Raw genomic sequence first — 18,336 nt, 5'->3', positions numbered from 1 at the left:
CTCATTTTGCATCATACCTTTATCACACCAGAAAAGAAGTATCAATCACTCACTTTTAAGCTAGGTCATAGGTCATTCTCTATAATCAATGAGCAGTTTTATCTTCTGTTCCTACATGGAACATTCATTTAAACCAAGGACCAGCAGTTATCAGAGCTAGTAATACTCCAGCATTGTTAAGACAGTGCTTATAGACTTTTTACTTCTGTTAAAAAGAAACCAGTACTCATGCACATCTTACTTAACTAGATTATCTTCTGCTGGTGGAGAAAGTGGCAACTATAGTTCTTCCACCATTATCAAAGTACCAGTCAAATAAGACTCTACAACTATCTCATCTTTCATTAGCAAAATGCTCTGTAAACCAGTTTACAATAGGAAGCAGGATCCCCAATTGCTCAGGCTGAAGAATGTGCAGATGAGTATTTCAACAAGTCATGTATGATTCAGTACTGTAACAACAAACTACTTGACTGTTATCAAGAACACTGGGTAATTCTAAAAATGTCGGACGCAGTGTACACAAGTACATTAAATTCTAGGCATGCTTAATTACCTCAAAACCAGATATACTTAGTTGATAAGTAACTGTTCCTAAACAGTCCTTAAATCTAGGATCCCTGATTATTAAGATGCAAGTCATGGTTTCAGCTAGGTCCAGTCTACTAAAAACAGCCTTCAGACATCCCAATGCCAGCAATAAAAACATAAGATGTTTACAGCTGACACCAAGCTCCCAAGCTAAAGGGAAAACCGTTGACCCCAAACACATTTGAGAGTTCTCTGTCATTCCTGAGGTAACAACTTACAACCGTATATGCACGTTGATAACAGAATCTTTGGAGGCAAGTTTCATTATGTTTATACTACTGCTCAATAGATGTCTAGAATATTCCCTTGCTAATTACCAAGTAACTAAAATGCCAACCATTCACATTTAAGAAACGCTTTTTATTGTGAGCTCACTTTCTCTTTAGAATAAGTAAGCATTTAACACAAGTAATTACTTTATAGGCACAAAGTTAGAAATTTTTTACTGATCCTTAATATCAAGACAGTAGTTACCCAGCAACATAATCAGATGACATCATGGTTTAACCCCAGTGGGCGACCAAGCCCTACATAGCCACTCACTCCCCCCCTGGTTGGGATGGGTGAACGAACCAGAGGAGTAAAAGTGAGAAGACTCATGTGTTAAGGTCAGTTTAGTAAGCAAAAAGCTGCACACACACATAAAGCAAAAAAAATGAATTCCTTCACTCCTTCCCACGGGCAGGCAGGTGTTCAGCCATCTCCAGGAGAGCAGGGATCCATCATGTGTAACGGTTACTTGAAAAGACAAATGCCATCACTCCAAATGACCCCCCCCTTCCTTCTTCTTCCCCCAGCTTTATACGCTGAGCATGATGTGATATGGTATGGGATATCGCTTTGGTCAGTTGGGGTCAGCTGTCCTGGCTGTGTCCCCTCCCAGCTCCTTGTCCACCCCCAGCTACTCACTGGTGGGGTGGGGTGAGGAGCAAGAAAGGCCTTGACTCTGTGTAATCCCTGCTCAGCAGTACCTAAAACATCCCTGTACTATCAACACTGTTTCCAGCAAACGCAAAACATTGCCCCATACCAGCTACTATGAAGAAAATTAACTCTTCCGCAGCCAAAATCAGCACAGATGGTTATATGAATTCATACTTTTCTGTGGTAGTTCAACACAGAGCTACAGGTCTGCTAAAAGAAAGTATTCACGTGACTTTGAATTAGTGCAATATGCTTCTAACAGAAAATACACAAAAGACTACATTAATGTGTTCTACACATTTATTTTTCAGTGTACAGCATCACACATTTAAAACAAAGAAATAAGGCGCAAATATCACAAATTATGTATATAGCGTTTGCTAGACCAATACTTTATTAAGAGCAAGGCATATTCTAGCCCACATTTCATGGAGTTACAATGAAGTTCAGGCACATGAACAGGAATAGTTTACTATTTAATGATTTACAACTCTTTTGGTCTGTTTAACAGAAAACGAACCAACTGCATCAGAACTTCATCATTAAAGCCCTTCACACTACCATCTTCCACAACATCATACAATGGCTTACTGTCTGTACCCCAACAGATATTCTTTCGAGGGTTATTTTTAATAGTTTCTACAGTTAATGCTAAAGTATTTAGCTGGTAACAAAAGAAAGCAAAGTATTTTCCATCAGTCACTACTGCCTGTGATACAAAAGGACGGGTCACATCTGCTTCACTCCAGAACCCTACAAAATGAAAAAGCAGCATTGGTTATACAGGACTCAAAATTCCTATCAGCACACACATCTAAACCCCGATCCTGAAGTACAGAAAAAAATACTGGGAATTGCAGCAGCCATTAAGTAGGGAAAAACATCCTGTCTGCTTTAGCCACACAAGCATTCTTCATACAGACTAACTAAAACGCAACCACCAATTAAGGGTATTTCCAAACTCAGGAACAGTGGCATACCTGGATTTTTGTTCCCTATCACTGACTGATAAAAACTCCACACCGATCATCGGCCAAGTGACTTTCCAAAAGTAAATAAGTTATTAATGCATCCAAGTCACTCATCCTGCAAGTGATCTGACAGGAAATATCTTTCAACTATTCCATGCTTCTCACAAGGCAGTGAACATTTGTTTCATGCTAGAAGCACGTGTATGTACACAGGAGCATAATGGACTACAGTAACCAGCCAGACAACACCAAGAACACTATGTCAGCAAGTATTAACCCTTCAAACAATGCCGGCTGTGCACTGACAGTCTTAAAAATATTTTCTATACATATTTATGCATGTGTGCTAGCACAACAGTAGTATTCTTAAAAGAGTTGGTATCATGTTCAAACAAACATCACCAGAAACTGTTACAGAAAAAAGAAAAAATTTCATAGATTTGAATCATGTTGTCCTTATAATGTCTTACAACTGTAACCAGCTTTGGAGCCAAGACTCACTTGGCTTCAATGTTTTATGTCCACAAAAAAGACCAAGCTTTCTAATGTACCATTATCAGCACTTATCTTGTAGCAACAGTAGATAGCAGTTATATTTACATGAATAAGCAAAAGACTGATCTGGTATATCCACCCAGGTCTTCTGGCACTTTCAGACAAACATAGGCAAAAAAAAATCCTCAAGTAAGGCTGCTGACCTTCTTTCACTGACTGTAGTTACACAGAACTGACAATTTTGAAAAAGGGGCTAACCAACACAGTTGTTTCAGGCGAAGAAAACAAAACAAAAAAAACAATCGAATAAGCCCCACACAAACAGCTCGATATCTACCACCTTTCCCCGTAACAAATGCAGAGTGAGCAAGTGAATGCAGGGTTGAGGCTTTTGCACAGGCTTAGTGTTGTTACATTTGAAAAAAAACTTTTCTGTGTAATTAAATCTCCTTGAGTCTAAGTACTCAAAGTCTTAACTAACTCCCCTGTATGAGGTCTGTGCATTCATTGTTTCAATTAAATTTCCTAAGACATACTTAAAGGGTGGCCTTCAGAAGAAAAAGCATGAGAAAAAGGTGGTGGGGAGAAAAGTTTAGAGAAATTTATCATAGGCATTCATCACCAGGAAGAATTTATCAAGTTGACTGTCTCACCTTGATACATTGCTTGTGCTGCTGTCCAGGCAAAGAGACTTGCAATACCATTGGCTCGATACAGAACTTCAATCTGATCCTCAAGATTTGCTCTTATAAACCTTGTCCGTTTTAGTTTATCAGGAATAAGATGAAACTGGGTGTGTCCATAACAACATGGATCTGCTACCTTTGATCCTGTGTCCACCCCAAAAGAAAAAAAATTAAGAGTCAGTCAGGGAGTGCTCTTTATTATACAAACAAACATGTCTTTTACTATCAGACTCCAAACAAGAGGTTAGAACCTCTACTGTAGATGCTCCATTTCTGAGTGGAACTGGAAGGCTTGCCCAGCTCCAAAAGGCAGCAGATCATGTACTAAAAATGTCTCTGAGATGTAGCAAAATTCAAAGCCAGTTTTCTGCCAATTTTCTCTTCAACACAACTTCTTCAAGCAAATCTGGACACAGAATACCATTGCACAGGAGGATGCTACTCCCCAGTGCCTAACTGACATGGCGTCTAAACTGAGATTTATATACTCTGTATACTTATATAGTTCAGTTAAATATTAAAATATATAATTTTTTTTCTGTTAATGGGAGAATAAAGTTTGGAGGGGTGATATTTGTTTTAGGTTGTTTTTTATTGTTTTGGGTTTGTTTTTCTTTTTACACACAAAAAAAGTAGTTAACATTTCATGACTAGAAACTCTTACCTATAAATACCTTGTTTTCATATTGCTTTTTGAACAACGGCAGCTTGGATGGTTTGTGGTCAATAACAGGAACATCTCCAAGATCTGACTCCAGGGGTACAATCTTCAAGGAAGTAGAAGAAAGAAAAGTCACGATATAAGTCACATTTCTGACATCAGGCCTCACATAATATGCCACTTTCTGGTCCAAATAGCAGAAGATGCAAGTCTTACTTGCATACATCATATATATAACTTTAACTGAAATTGACCTTTTGCAACAGAACTTCTTGTCTTGTGATGAGTGCTAGTACATGCAATCTTATATTGATGTTTGAATTTTCTGCAATATACAAAAAACACTGCGTGAAATGGTGCTAACAAAGCTGCCAGCTGGTACCACCTTCAAAACCAGAATCCACTTCCGTGGAAGATGAGCAAAAAAATTTCTAGAAGCAGTCAATACATTAGCTTGAACCAGGAAAGTTTACAGGTATTCAGTGTTTTGAACATTTTTAATCGCCTAGGCAGTTCTTCCAAAATGCCAAGGTTTGTAACACCTGACAGTATAAACCTAAGTAAACTGTTAAATTAAGTTAGCAAGCAATGTTCAGCATTTACAGAAAGTGGAGCACGGTTTTCTGTTTGTGGTGGAAACTCAGCAACAGACATTCACAAGCTACACAATTACCACTGTATACATCTACAAGAAAAAGATTAGAATATTGAGTCAGCTTCCAGAAAACTGAGCACTTCAGGAAAAAAACTAACAAAAGTACTAAACAGGTAACAGAGCTCACATTCAGATTACACGTTCTCTCTTACTCCATTCTTTTCTTCTCTATTTCTCTCGTCTTATTCTCCTCCACTGAGAAATGTTCCACACATTTCCTATTCTTCCTCCACTTTACAAGCATAAAAGTTAAAAACTCCAATTAAGTCTAACAACAAGCACTTTATCTAAATCACGAAGATGACCAACATGAAGTTCAGAAGACTGTCTCAATATCTACAAAGCACTTACAACAAGGTAGTAAAGGCATAAAGTCTTGCAAATTGCAAAAATGTGCTACATGCCTGATTAATGATCTCCTCCACATACTACCTATCATATGTTTTCAGTGGCAAACAGAAACATAAGTGAAAATGCCCTTGATTAACCTGCTGTTGAAAATATCCACACCTCTGGAAGCTGCTTTGGTACACGGATCTGGAGGTGCGGGTTATCATCTATCTGAAATCGCACAGGATCAACTCTACCCTTTCGGTGTCCATGAACAACAACTTCCTCACCATGATGCCAGTAGTAGTTAACCTCAGGTTTTAGATCTGAAACAGAACAGAGGGATAGAGAAAAACAGAGATTGCTCCTCTGCATTTAAAACCCTCCCAATCCTTGCTCTGTAGCTGCAGTAAAACTGAGAAATCAAAGCCTACTCACACCATGCAAAGACGACATGAATTACTAGTGACGGTACGAACAACTGAGCTACACCAGCGACACTCCGGCCGGGTTCACGGACCGGCCCCACCGCCCCAGGCCTCCCGCCTCCCCCTCCCGCCCAGCCCCGCTTCACACCAAGGGAGGAGGCAGCCAGCAGCGGGTTGCGACCGCACAGGAAAGCGGCGAGGGAGGAGACGAGCTGCGTGAGGAACGGGCCAGGCGTGTGATCCTGATCGCGGTAGAGGAAGGGCCGCTTCTTGTGCTGGTAGAAGCTCTCTTGCAGGAGGGCGTCGCAGGCAAGGGAGCGCAGCTCGCCCATATCTAGGTAGGGCCCCGCTCCCGCCGCGCCCTCGGGGGCTGTCGCAGCCTCTGGTGCCGTCGGTCCTGGCGCTGGGGCTCGGGCGGGCCAGGGAGCCGCGCCCACCGCTCCCTCCGGCGCCGCCGCTCCCGCGCCTTTCGCGGCTGCCGACGCCGCTTTCGTGGGCAGCCCCGGCACGAAGACAGTCTTGGTGAAGCTCCTGTACCACCGGTCGGCGTTGAGGGCGAACGTCTGCGGGTACACCATGTACTTGGGCCGCTGCCGTAGCCCGTAGAGCCGCAGCTTCTCCTCGACGGAGGCCGCCGCGTGCACCCGCTGTTTGAAGTGCTCCAGGCGCCGCCGCTTGGCCGCTTTGCTCTTCGCCGTGGCAGAGGCCACGACGGGCGGGTAGAGCGAGTCGGCGGACGGCGGGATTACGACGGGCTCCGCCTGCGAGAACCAGCGCCGGCCGCACCACAGCAAGCGCAGCCGCCGCCCGCGGGGAGCCGCCATTTCGTGGAGCCGCCGGACAGTGAAGGGCAGCCGTTCGCAACGCGAAAAACTCATTGGCCGCTGGGAACCACGTGAACGAGCAAACCATCCAATCGGCAAGCTCCTCCGAGAGAGAGAGAGCTGCCGGGAAAGAAAGGGGCGGGGCCTTTCGGGCGTCGCATCGGTGGTTGACCCCGATCTGCCCCCAGCCAGCCCGCGTGCGCAGCTTCTGCGTACGCGCCGCAGGTGTCACGCGGCATCTCCGGACGGAAACTACAGCTCCCAGGATGCACAGCGGGCAGCGGACCGGAAGTTCCGGCCCGGGCGCTGCTCGCTCTCACCGCCGGCTGCCGCCGCTCCCGCCGTAGCCGTTCCGCGGAGGGCTTTTCCCGACTGCCGCCCCCTTCTCCGCAGTGCAGACCCCCACTCCAGAGGGCGGACCGCGTCTCAGACAGGATGGTGGTGTTGCGCAAACAAGGAGCCTGTACCTGCTTTCATTCGAGAGGGCAGCGGGTTTGCACCAATTTCCTACGTGCTCGTCCTCACGAGACGATTACCGACCCCCGCTCCCACCCCCGCTGGTTTGGAGGGCCGACCACTCAATCTAAATGACAGGGATAAATTATCTTTAAAATAATAATTTTAAAAAGCCTTTTCTGTACAGAGCTCCTACTAAGGACAAAGGATTTTGTACAAACCAAGAACTGTAACAGAAATACGAGATAATCTTTTGAGGAAGGCCGGCACCTGGAGACGCGTGGCTGGGCGCGGGGCACGGGCAGCACCGGCCGGCCCGATGGCCTCTGCGTCCGCTGGTGTCGACCGGGGCTGAGCCGCTCTGCGCCGCCGTGGGAAGGGCTCGGTTTTACAGGAGAGTGGGGACCCAGAGCGTCAAGTGTACACTGGGAAAAAAGCTTGTCAGCAGCTACAAAACCTGTGAAGCTGGCTTTAATAAAGCAGTTCAGCTCTGCTAAAATATAATGTTATTCCATTTGCTTATGAAACTGGAATAAGCTAAAACTGGCATACTGACACTACAAGAAGTGTTGTTTATTATTCTGACAAATTTGCTTTTATTTTTTTTTTCAACTTACAGTGTTCTCAGAAGACGTTTTTCTTTTCTGTATTTTGATGACAGTTCTATATTGTCTGAACTGTCTAAAACATTCAGACTAACCAGGGGTGGGAGAGAGGAAGTTATGAGTGGAATTGGAAAAGGAGACACATTGCGTACACCACAGATAATAATATAATATTGCCATTGCTATGAAATAGCAATGGTGTTTGGAAGAATTTTTGGAATACACGGCAGACATTGAAACCCAGTGTTTGGACTGAAATTTTTGAAGAATATAAAACATTTTTAATGCATAGGTAAACAAATGCTGTCCTTTGATTAAGACTCACAAGGTATTTTATAAAAGATAGATTTAAATGTTAAGTTGTAACTCAGTTAAGTATTGGGCATTTAAACTTGGGATGTTTATTTTTGAATCCAGCCACTGTTTTCACGAGAAGGGTGATGAGAAAAGACCTTAGATCAGATGACTGACTGTTTAGGGAGCAACCTCTGTCCTTTTCTTCGTTCCATATGCTGCAGTCTCCAAGTGCATCTGGAAGCCTGTTTTTCCCTTGATTGATAAAGGACACTGTCCAAATGTGGCCAAGGTGAAGCTATTGAATCTTTTCCTTGTGATCCCAGCCAGCCATGTCATAAACTTAAGGAAAATCACCATTACTGTTCTTCGGTGTTTTGCTGTTGCATCTGCTGATTCAAAACTTGTCTTCTTTGGTGGTTAGAAATATTATCTCGTTTCATGCTTAAAAGTATTCATGGTCAATTTATGCCTTCTTGTCGTTGTGCCAGAATTGTCCTTTAGTTTAATTAGCTTTTTTTCCTCTCCAGTGTTTGCCTTCTGAAATATTGATGGAGACCAGTCGTATCACCTCTCGGTCCTCACTGACAGAGACTGAACAACCTCATCTCACACACACAAGTCTCTGTTTCCCTGATCATCTTAACAGCCCGTTCTTGCATTTCCTCCAGCTTTGCATTTGTCTCAGGGATATGTGACCAGACTGTACCTATTATTTCATACAAGGGACTGTATTACCTACACCAGGATTACTAACAATTTACCGCTGTTAAAAACCTCTTTCATCATGTTGTCAAAACAGTACTGCCTGCCTTGCAGCTATACAACACTGTGAACAACTTTTGCACAGGATATTTTAAACCTATGCAAGAAGTTCAGTACAGAAACTGAATATAAGTGATGAAGTAAGTGAATGTTCAAAGGGCCGTTTTTATTTTCCCTACTTTATTCAGGGGCTTCAAATGTTTCCTGCACCCTGATACTGACTATAACCTTAGACGAGAGATGTCAGGAAGCAGTGCTATGCTTTAGCCTACACTTAAAACACCTGAACTATCTACTGATGTTCTGGTAACAGGTCAATTTTATTTGCTTGGCATACATTGTAGTATCATTCATCTTGACATAGAAGCTGCAAGGGCTTCGATAAAAGGGCCCAATAGGCAATCTGGTTAAAGACACTGGAATGCTTTGCTGACGGCTCCATCATAAACTTGTAATAAAAACCATAGATCTCTTGGTTTGAAAAAGCAAACCAACAGTTTAGAAAGGATCTGTTTTCCTTCTTTATTGAGATAATCCATCTGCAATAGCCAAAGTATCCTAAATTTATAAACCCAGAGCAACCTTTGTGTTGGTTAAACAAATGCTTAAAAAGAGCCTGGACTAGAAAACGCACACCCTGCCTAAAATTTTTAAAACAAATGCTAAAGTGAATGCCATAGCCTCAAGATAAATCTCTGAAATTTAAACTAGAAAAAATCCTGCAGTTTGCAGCTCACTTCCAATGTGAAGGTCATTGGGGGCTAGTTAGAAGGTGAAAAGTAGTTCAGAAACTAGTGCAGTTCACCTTATTGAACCTACTTTATAGGGAGGGATGACATAAAAAATATTCTGTTTCTGAAACAGAAATGAAACAAAGAACGTTAAATGTACTCAGAGATGAGATTGCACAGACATTAATCACTGGGCAGGCTCAGTATCTCCTATATACAAGTTTAGAAGCTGCTTAAGTGCACACACTTCTTCAGTAACCTTCATTAGAAGTGCAGGCACAGACCAAATGGGATCACAGGGATCACGTAATGGGGGTATATCTTATCCAAGGCCCAGCAGAAGGTGTGGGGTGTGAGTATGCTTCACCTGGCCATGGCAGGGTTGCTCTGTGTCCCCTGGGAGATTTGCAGCCACTGAGAAAAGGTTCAGCCCTTGCAACCGCTAAGCCATTTATTGCATGCCTGTGCTGTGGTGTTGGCACCGTGTACGTTCTCAGAGAGCCAAAGCTTATTTTAGGAATTAGAGAACCTGAAAAGGGAGCCATAAGCTAGACATGGGTTTTGTTGTAGGCCGAGTAACAAGAGATACTGTAGTTTGATTCTTGAGCAGTAAGAGCAGACCCGTGGCACACCTGAGGACATGCTGAGGGTTGACGATGTCCGAGTCCAGTTGTCTTAGCAAGGTAGTCCAAAGATACACCAGGAAACTTGTTAAAAGTCAGTTCTGAAAAGTTCATAGTGAAAAGAGTCTCTAGGCCTGTGAAAAACAAAGTTACTAATCACTATCAGGTATTCCTCAAGACATTGGAGGAAGACTGAAGCTGTATTGTACTAAACATCACATCCCATACCTGCATAATAAATAAAGTAGTTCTTGTTTTGTAACGTACTTCTCAGTATGCTAGGTTGTAGAGGAGACATACACTGTACTCTAAGGTTACTGGTACAAGGCAGACAACATGCCTTTCAAATTATCCTTCTAACTAATTCAGCATTATTTTAAAAATTTCTGCAGAAAGCTGCACAATAAGCCAATGTCTCTCTTAATCTGGGGGCAGATTTTGGGCAAGTTGTATCCCTTCTTCTTGGTGCTCATCGTGGAGGATGAGATCCAGATTTCAACCAAATAGGAATATCTCCAGGTTTAACCAGTGACGGTTTAATTCTCTGGCACATGTTTTGTTTGTGACTCAGGGCTAGATCCATATAAGAACTTTAGTGGGGACTCTGCCTCACCCTTTCATGACTACCTGAAGCTCTGACTAGTACTGGGACCCACTTTTTTATTGCCGAAGTTAGTAGACTAACCCAGGGTATTTCAGAACTGGAAGGAATAGATCTCTCCAGAAGATCTTTTCGCCCTCTTACTGGCCCAGCTCTGTTTAGAAGACATTTTAAAAGTTTAGAAGTTCATTATTTTTCAGAGCAGGCGTGATATTGGATATTCATTGGACAAAAAGAGAGTGTCATATTCATGGTTACAGTGTCTTTCTCTGACTGACTTAATGGCTAAAGGGAGGGTGTCAACTTCTTCCTGCCTGCTTCAGATGACATTTCTATGTTTACGGATTTCTTTTTATGTAGTCTACAGCACTTGGCAGCTTATGTAGCATCAGTGGAACTGTATGCTCCATGTAAAATTCCACATACTGCAATAGACGCAGTCTTAACTGTTGAAAAGATGTTCATTATTTTATGATTTATGCCTTTAGCTTATTTTAAAACAGATTATATTTTGCAACAACAGCTGCCAGATGATAATTTAGAGCAACTCATAGCAGATACATGCAGTAGGGAAAAGCTCTTAATGCCTTTACTAATTGAAATCTGTGGACAAAAACATGTTTCTTATAAGATTTCCAAATATCTTTGTAGGAATATAGAATGCATATGACAGGCTGGATGTCCATGACACATCCTTCAAAATTAAAGTACTTCCAGAACTACATATCACGCCAAAGAACACCAGTTAGAATTAAGCTTGTATTATATTTCAACTGCTATTTTAACGTAGTTTCTCAGACAAAAGGTTTGGTTTGTATGTGCAGAAAATCCAGGAGTGTGAGCTAATTTTAACTCCTACCCTTTGGATAACGTAGTGCTAAATGAAAAGTCTTTATTGTGAAATTAGTGAGTAAATTGAGAGAAACAGAGGTTGATTGACTGGAGGAAATAATATACTGTCATGCTGAACAGCAGATAGAGCTATTAGGATTCTGACGTGACAGATAAGTGGAAAATCAAACATTTGTAGTAAGAGACTACAATTACAATATTCAGTGATGAAAGAGGTACATTTCTATGAGAAAATTTGTAGAGTCAGCTGTAGTGTTCCAAAAATCAAGCTAAGGGAAAACATGGGTAGACTCAGCTCAACATGAAGATGAAGGACTTACCAAGGTGTCAAGTGTTTATGTTCATGAAGGTGGAATTTGAAGAACAGCAGGCATTCCACTTACTTTCTCTTTTCTTCTAGTATTGAGGACACCAAACTTTTTCATACAATTTAAATGGCATTCAAATCCAGCTATTGACTGCCTGAGTCCTTTTTACAGACTCGGAAACCTAACTCCAAGTCCCAGAATTAAGCCATAAACTTTTTTGGCAAAAGAGGGCTGGTGATCAAATATTTCTCTGCTACTTTAAAAAAAAACCCAAACCACTCATTTCACCAAATCTATATGTGTGCTCTTTTTTACCAACTTAAACCCTTACTTCAGATAGCCAAAAGACAATTCTAACCCTTAGAAAGTGAAAAAGTGTAGGTACAATAAAGGCAGACTTTCCAATACCCATCAAAACCCAAAGAAGACTGCCTTCCCGGACTGCATGTCCAGTATATCCCCTGTATTTAGCCAGCTTCACAAGTGAGCTTCTTCTCACCAGCAGGCAAGAATGTAGGCCTTGCATGCAAGTAACTCTTAAATGTAAGTAATGAATTTAGAGAGAAAAAATCTAAATTGTTATTGCAATATTTGGAAAGTGGTTTATGATACAGCTTTATTTGCGGACTACTGAACCACTCCTTTATGACAACTTTTGTTTTTCAGTATAATGACAAATGGGGCAATTATGTCTGAAAAATTCAGAGGCCACTGTGTTTGGTGAAAAGCTGATACTGCATAAAGCATTAAAGCTTTCAAAAAGCCAATGAATGAAGTATGTAACCTAACATGCTTGACAACACGCTTCGAGACGTAATGTGAAGGGCTGCGCAAAGAGCAATACCGCTAGATGTCACCATCTTTCCACGGAAAATTCATCAACGAACAGCTGGCTTCTGAGTATGATTTACAAGTACCACTGGTTCCACCACCACCACCACATTGAGATGAAGCCTTAGGTCATGTTTTGCCAGCTCTTTTGCTTTGTAATCCAATCAAAAGCTATGTGGTATCACCTCTTTCTGGTGGCATTGTGTTTAGATAGTTTTAAAATGCTAATTCTCAGGTAAGAACATGATTTGGGGTTTGATGCTAGCCCGGATTCACAAATCTAAGGAGAAATATTGTCAGTTAAGTTCATCCAGTAATGCTGCTGCAGCTCAGTGCAATAGGCAGTAGATTGGAGAGTATGAAGTCAAGATCCTATTCCAATCTCTTTTACTGATATACTGTATGACTTTGGCAAGCCATTTCACCTTAGCTTTTCTGTTTTCAGTTTACTATTAACACTAGCTTCTTCAGTGCAGGAGCTATGCCCATTATGTTGTTTGTTGGATTATCTTTGTCCTAGTTCAGTGACAGGTATTGTACAAAGCGTCTGAAGAAAATATCTGTATAGGTCCAGCTGAGAAAAATGCTGAAGTAGGATATCCACCCCCTATTCTAGCCTTTCCCATTACTCCCTTAGTAATCACTGAAACTTCCCTAAAGGCAGGGCTGGGGTTAGAGGACTTAGTGGATCAACTTAGTACTGGACATCTGAAGTCGTAAGTTCCTGCTCCTTCTAGTCTTACTCCACTGAGTGGCATCACCTTGCATTCAGGTTTAAGTTTGTAATATCCTATCTGATACATATAGGAGACAAATTCAGTTCATCTCCTGGCTAGGCCATCCATCTGCTCCGATCTGGGAGGGATTTCCTACTTATTTTTTTCATCACTGTCACAGAAATATGATTAAGTGTAACGTTATAAAAAGGTCTCATTGATAGGATCTTTCTTTTCTCCTGGATAGATCAGGTCATCTGGAACTTAAGGGAAAATATCTATTCTTACATTTAATAAGACAATAGAAAAAATGCAGTCTTCACTGCATGTGAATTTTCTCCTACTTTATTCCACTAGGTGCTTTTGTTCTTCAGAGAGAAAAACACAAAAATAACTGTATAATATCTACAATAGAAAAGACTGTATCTAAGGTCAAATCAAGGATGTATACTCCAAACACAGACTCAGCCATATTATCAGGTATGAGCAGGTAAGACCCCAAACATGAAAGGTGCCTGTCATGTGCTGATGAGAATACTGTATTTTGGCTTTAAAGAAGAAAAGGATTTTTTGAGCCAACTGGCCTGTCACATTACCACCACAGTATGAATTACTAGAAGAACAAAAAGTGACTGATGAGAAAAAGTACAAAGCTTGCTAAATGCTTCCTATAAAAAGAACATAAACTGTCAGACCTAATTTGGATAGTGATTATATTTAATTAGACATTTAAATGTTGCACTGCTTGACTGAGACACACTCATGTCTATCAGTATATGTTACCAATGAAAGGCTATGCCAAACATTTTTCTTCATCCTGTCAGCACACTAGGTGACAACACGAAGTAGTAGTCTGCACTGTCCCCCGGAGGCTGCTCAGTTTGGAATGATGCACAACAATGCACAGACTGCAGAAGAAACAGCAATAAACCCACATAAGATCTCACAGACTTTAGTTTAAAACAAACACCACGTAAATAAACTCCCAGTCCATCATGCATCATTTTCCTGCAAACACAAAGTTTTAGTGTTACACATTCTGAAATAACCAAAGGAAAAATTTTTTGTATTCCAATATTAGATCTGAAAAGTCATAAACCCATAACACCAGCAATACTTTCAAAATGCAGAAGCTCCATAGTCTTCTGAGACAAAGTGTTTCACAGACATTGGTCAACCACAGGATTACTCCTTGAATGAATCTGACCTGTTGTGTCCGGTGAAAGCTGTCAGATACTCAGTACCCCAGCCATTTTTAATGAGATAGTCATTATGGCATAACAATAGGCTTTTATTCTTTATACAACATTGTCATGTGTAGTGCACAACACACATTTAAATGGCTTTCAACTCCTATTTCAGAGCCATTTGTTAAAAAGAAAATGGTCTGGAGCTTCCCTCAGAGAAAGCTGCTATGCTAAAGTTGGATTGGGAAGAAAGTGATTTCTGTACACTTGGTTTTACATGCACTTGGTTTCTGATAATTCATTTCAACACTGTTATATCATGTTACTGTAGTAGCCATGGCAGGATTAGTAGCAATACTGCAAATGGCAGTGTCATCAGGCAAAAATGTATAGCTTTGTGGTTTCAGAAAAATGAAGGCATTCAAAGTCATTAACATACAAAAGATTGAATAATGGCCTATGCAATAGACTGCTAAAGAAGACCAGATGTTACTCACAGGAGATCTGAATCTGGGCAACAAGATGTTGCTACTTGTTCATTAAATGAGACAAACGAAAATTACAATTGTACTTCCACCAAACACTCTGCAGATACAGCAGCTCTTCCACTCTTAGCATTATTTTAACATGACAGTGTTGCAGGGAGTATGCTATAGCACAGATAGAAAATTAATTGCTAAAGAAGCAAAAGTGAGTAATCTTGTTTCTCCAAAATACATATAATTCTATAGAAAAAGAAATCATAATATATCTGTTGTAGATTAGAACACAGAGGAACGTCATTTCCTGAACAAGCCTTTTTGCACAGAGAGGCATTGTGAACAGGTAACCACACTCAGAATGATGTAAAGAAAAACAAAAAGATGGTGACTAGGACAAGGTTCAAGGATAAATATATTAGCAAACCATCATTATATTCTGCTCAGATTCAGAAGTCCACTCTTAAGTCTCCAGACAAGATCAGTTAATGAACTTCTATATATGAGGTTTTAGATGAGGGTGAAGAATGCAAATTGACATTTCATGAGTTTTTTCAAGAAATCATGAGCTTTTAAAACCATGGTCTAAAATATTCAATGAGCAGCCACAGGGTTAACCACAGAAACAGTTGCTATTTTTACTTTACACAGTTTTAAAGTTTACGTATGGTGTGCTTTATGTAGTCATTTAAAGGACATCTTGGGTAGAATTAATCTCATCAATATTTTGTTATCTACACCTGGGGGGTGTTTAGGTTAGGTAAGTCGTTCAGGCTTTCCATATAATCAGTGGATATCTAGTAAACAAAGTCAGTGGAGTCTAGAAGGCTGTTTCTCTCTCTTTCAACTAGACATCTACATTTAGTCAGCTGAGTAAGCTCTCCGCCTATTCTCTGTAATGAGAAATTATGCCTCCAGCCACCATAGTAGACACACACATGCTGGACACCAAAGCTGAATCCATCCCTGATCACTTAGGTGGACAATATCTTTTCTTCAGCTGATACATTAGGGTTGGACAAAGCTGGCTAAAGGTGTTTTAGCAGTGTAGGCAAATTCAAAGATTACGGTGACATGAATGGCACACTTGCTATTCTTCCTGCCAGGGGAATAAGGCAGCTATTGCTTTCTGCAGGGAATGCCCTGGTCCCCTGCAGTAACCAACTCTGCATGCCCCTGCCCCTCTCACAGTGACTCCAGCAGCAGCTGTCTTGCCTTGGGGTTGTAATTTATGCAAAGCAAGAAGAGGGGTCATTGTGCAGTTCCTGCAAGTGTGCTTCTCTAAGCAATTGCCTTTATAGTGCTTAGGTACAGCCCAAACCTACTGGAAGCAGTGAAATGCCTGCATCTTCATTCAGAAGACTGAATTAGATTTATAAATCATTCTAGTACCTGAAAAGGCTGGTTTCATTACTCAGTTATTAATTAATAGCAAATATTTAGATAAAACAGGTTTCAGCTACCAAAACTGAAGAGAAAATTTTAAAAAAACAGCTTTGTTTTCTGCCTGGGTTTTGAGACATTGGAGTCACAACACATTGTTTTTATAGTTGTCCATAACTATATGGAACAGAAACTTCCTGTAAAAACCCCTTTTTTTCTCACACACACCAAAAAAAAAATCTTCTTTTCATGCCAACCCAGAATGGGAATAAGTTTCAACATATCAGAATTTCCTGTTGGACAATATGTCTTTTTTTCTCCCTTATTTTAGAGCCTTTGCTAGAATGACATCTGAAATGTTGTGATCTCTGATGTATTTCCTTATGCCTACACTGTACCTTTCTTTGTGTCCAGCAATTTGCACTTTCCCTCCTTCAATTTTCTTGTTTTCATCTCAAATGTTAAATTAAACACTGAGCCTGGTTTGCTTTTTCCACTCCCACATTTCTTTCAGAAAAAAAAGTTGCTTTTGAAATCCTGCTGCTATCACACATGGCCTGTTACATATCAACAAATTATATTTTTGTTTGATTCCAGAAGAAGTGGAGTCAGCAGTTGGAACCAGACAATGTCCTTCATTTTTTCTGTTTTTATTTGACAGCATGGTGTACAGGATAAAATATTTTTATTTTTATTGCTCTTATATTTGCTCTTCCACACTAAAATATCTCCATTTCAAATTAACAGTTTAGTTAAGGGCTTTAACCTAAAAAATAATATATTTTGTTTGATTACTTTAGATCTACTCTAGTTTTGCTTTCTATTCCCTAACTGTCCCTAAATTCTCCTCCAAGATGTAGCTTCTTCTGGTATTTCAGAAAAAACTTTAAACATTCAATCCCACAAATTACTTTGAAAAGCTCAGCTTTCCTTTCTGACTGTCTAAGGTCATCATTTTCCCATTCAAGCAAGGGGAAGGCAGCAGGTATAGCTACGCTTATGGTGAGCTATAAGCCTGCTTTTCCTCGCCACTAAAAGCATGTCTGGACTTATCTTTCGACATAGACACCTTAATACTATTTAACACTTCTCAGCACAAAGTCAATAGTTAGTGTTAAAATACCAGCAATCACCAGTAGCTGGGCTCACTTCTTATAGCACAGAAGCCAGAGGAATGGTAGAACATACACACAAAGATTTGTAACATCAAAGGTTTTGTATTTACCTCCTCCTCCCTGAAAATGAATGTTACCCACCTTTGCAACAAACACTAGCCCATTCCCTGCCTACCACAACCTCTTCCCATCCAGCTGACTCCGTCCTTTTGTCTGGGGATGGAGGAAGCCATACAGCATGGAGCTGCATGGCACACCGGGTGTGCTCTCCAAGCAGCATCTACTCTGCATAGACTGTGCATCCAAAGAAGGGCAATGAAGCTGGTGAAGGGTCTATGAAGCAAGTCTTTTGAGGAGTGGCTGGGGAAACTGGGGTTATTTAGCCTGGAGAAAAGGAGGCTGAGGGGAGACCTTATCACTCGCTATAATAGCCTGAAAGGAGGTTGTAGCAAAGTGGGTCTCACTCTCTTCTCCCAAGTAATACGTGATAGAACAAGAGGAAGTGGCCTCGGGTTATGCCAGGGGAGGTGCAGATTGGATATTAGGAGCAATTTCTTCACCAAAACGGCTGTCAAGCATTGCCCAGGGAAGTGGTTTGAGTCACTATCCCTGGGAGGTATTTAAAAGACATGTAGATTTGGCACTTGGGGACATGGCTTAGTAGTGGACCTCATAGTCCTAGGTTAATGGTTGGACTTGATCATCTTAAAGGTCTTTTGCAACCTAAGTGATTCTATTATTCTGCTCCTGTGTCATTGCCTGCCATACTTGGTCCATATATTCAGAGTCTGGCCCTCTGTGTCCTGAGCAAACATGATTTTCTAG

At 41.1% G+C, this 18,336-nt stretch overlaps 1 protein-coding gene across 1 annotated transcript; it reads right to left on the bottom strand.

Annotated features, from left to right (window-relative positions):
* Positions 1 to 1,801: 1,801 nt before the first annotated feature.
* Positions 1,802 to 6,604, bottom strand: MRPS30 (mitochondrial ribosomal protein S30). The gene is made up of 5 exons (XM_064438221.1): positions 5,890 to 6,604; positions 5,494 to 5,639; positions 4,332 to 4,434; positions 3,635 to 3,811; positions 1,802 to 2,268 (listed from the first exon to the last, which is right to left on the bottom strand). The coding sequence occupies exons 1-5, from the start codon at positions 6,563 to 6,565 to the stop codon at positions 2,000 to 2,002; spliced, it is 1,371 nt and encodes a 456-aa protein (XP_064294291.1). The 5' UTR covers positions 6,566 to 6,604; the 3' UTR covers positions 1,802 to 1,999.
* Positions 6,605 to 18,336: the final 11,732 nt, after the last annotated feature.

This window comes from Phalacrocorax carbo, chromosome Z, assembly GCF_963921805.1.
Source record: "Phalacrocorax carbo chromosome Z, bPhaCar2.1, whole genome shotgun sequence".
In the NCBI taxonomy this organism is placed as follows: domain Eukaryota; kingdom Metazoa; phylum Chordata; class Aves; order Suliformes; family Phalacrocoracidae; genus Phalacrocorax; species Phalacrocorax carbo.
The sequence above is the reverse complement of the archived record's forward strand: the minus strand, read 5'-3'. Positions and strand labels throughout refer to the sequence as shown.

What these genes read in the sequence shown, in the direction of transcription:
- MRPS30 (XM_064438221.1), bottom strand. Translation starts at nt 6,565, where the DNA reads ATGGCGGCTCCCCGCGGGCGGCGGCTGCGCTTGCTGTGGTGCGGCCGG. An exon ending in GCTGGCTGCCTCCTCCCTTG is followed by an intron (nt 5,640 to 5,889) that starts GTGTGAAGCGGG and finishes GTTCTGTTTCAG; the next exon opens with ATCTAAAACCTGAGGTTAAC. An exon ending in TACCAAAGCAGCTTCCAGAG is followed by an intron (nt 4,435 to 5,493) that starts GTGTGGATATTT and finishes ACTTCCTTGAAG; the next exon opens with ATTGTACCCCTGGAGTCAGA.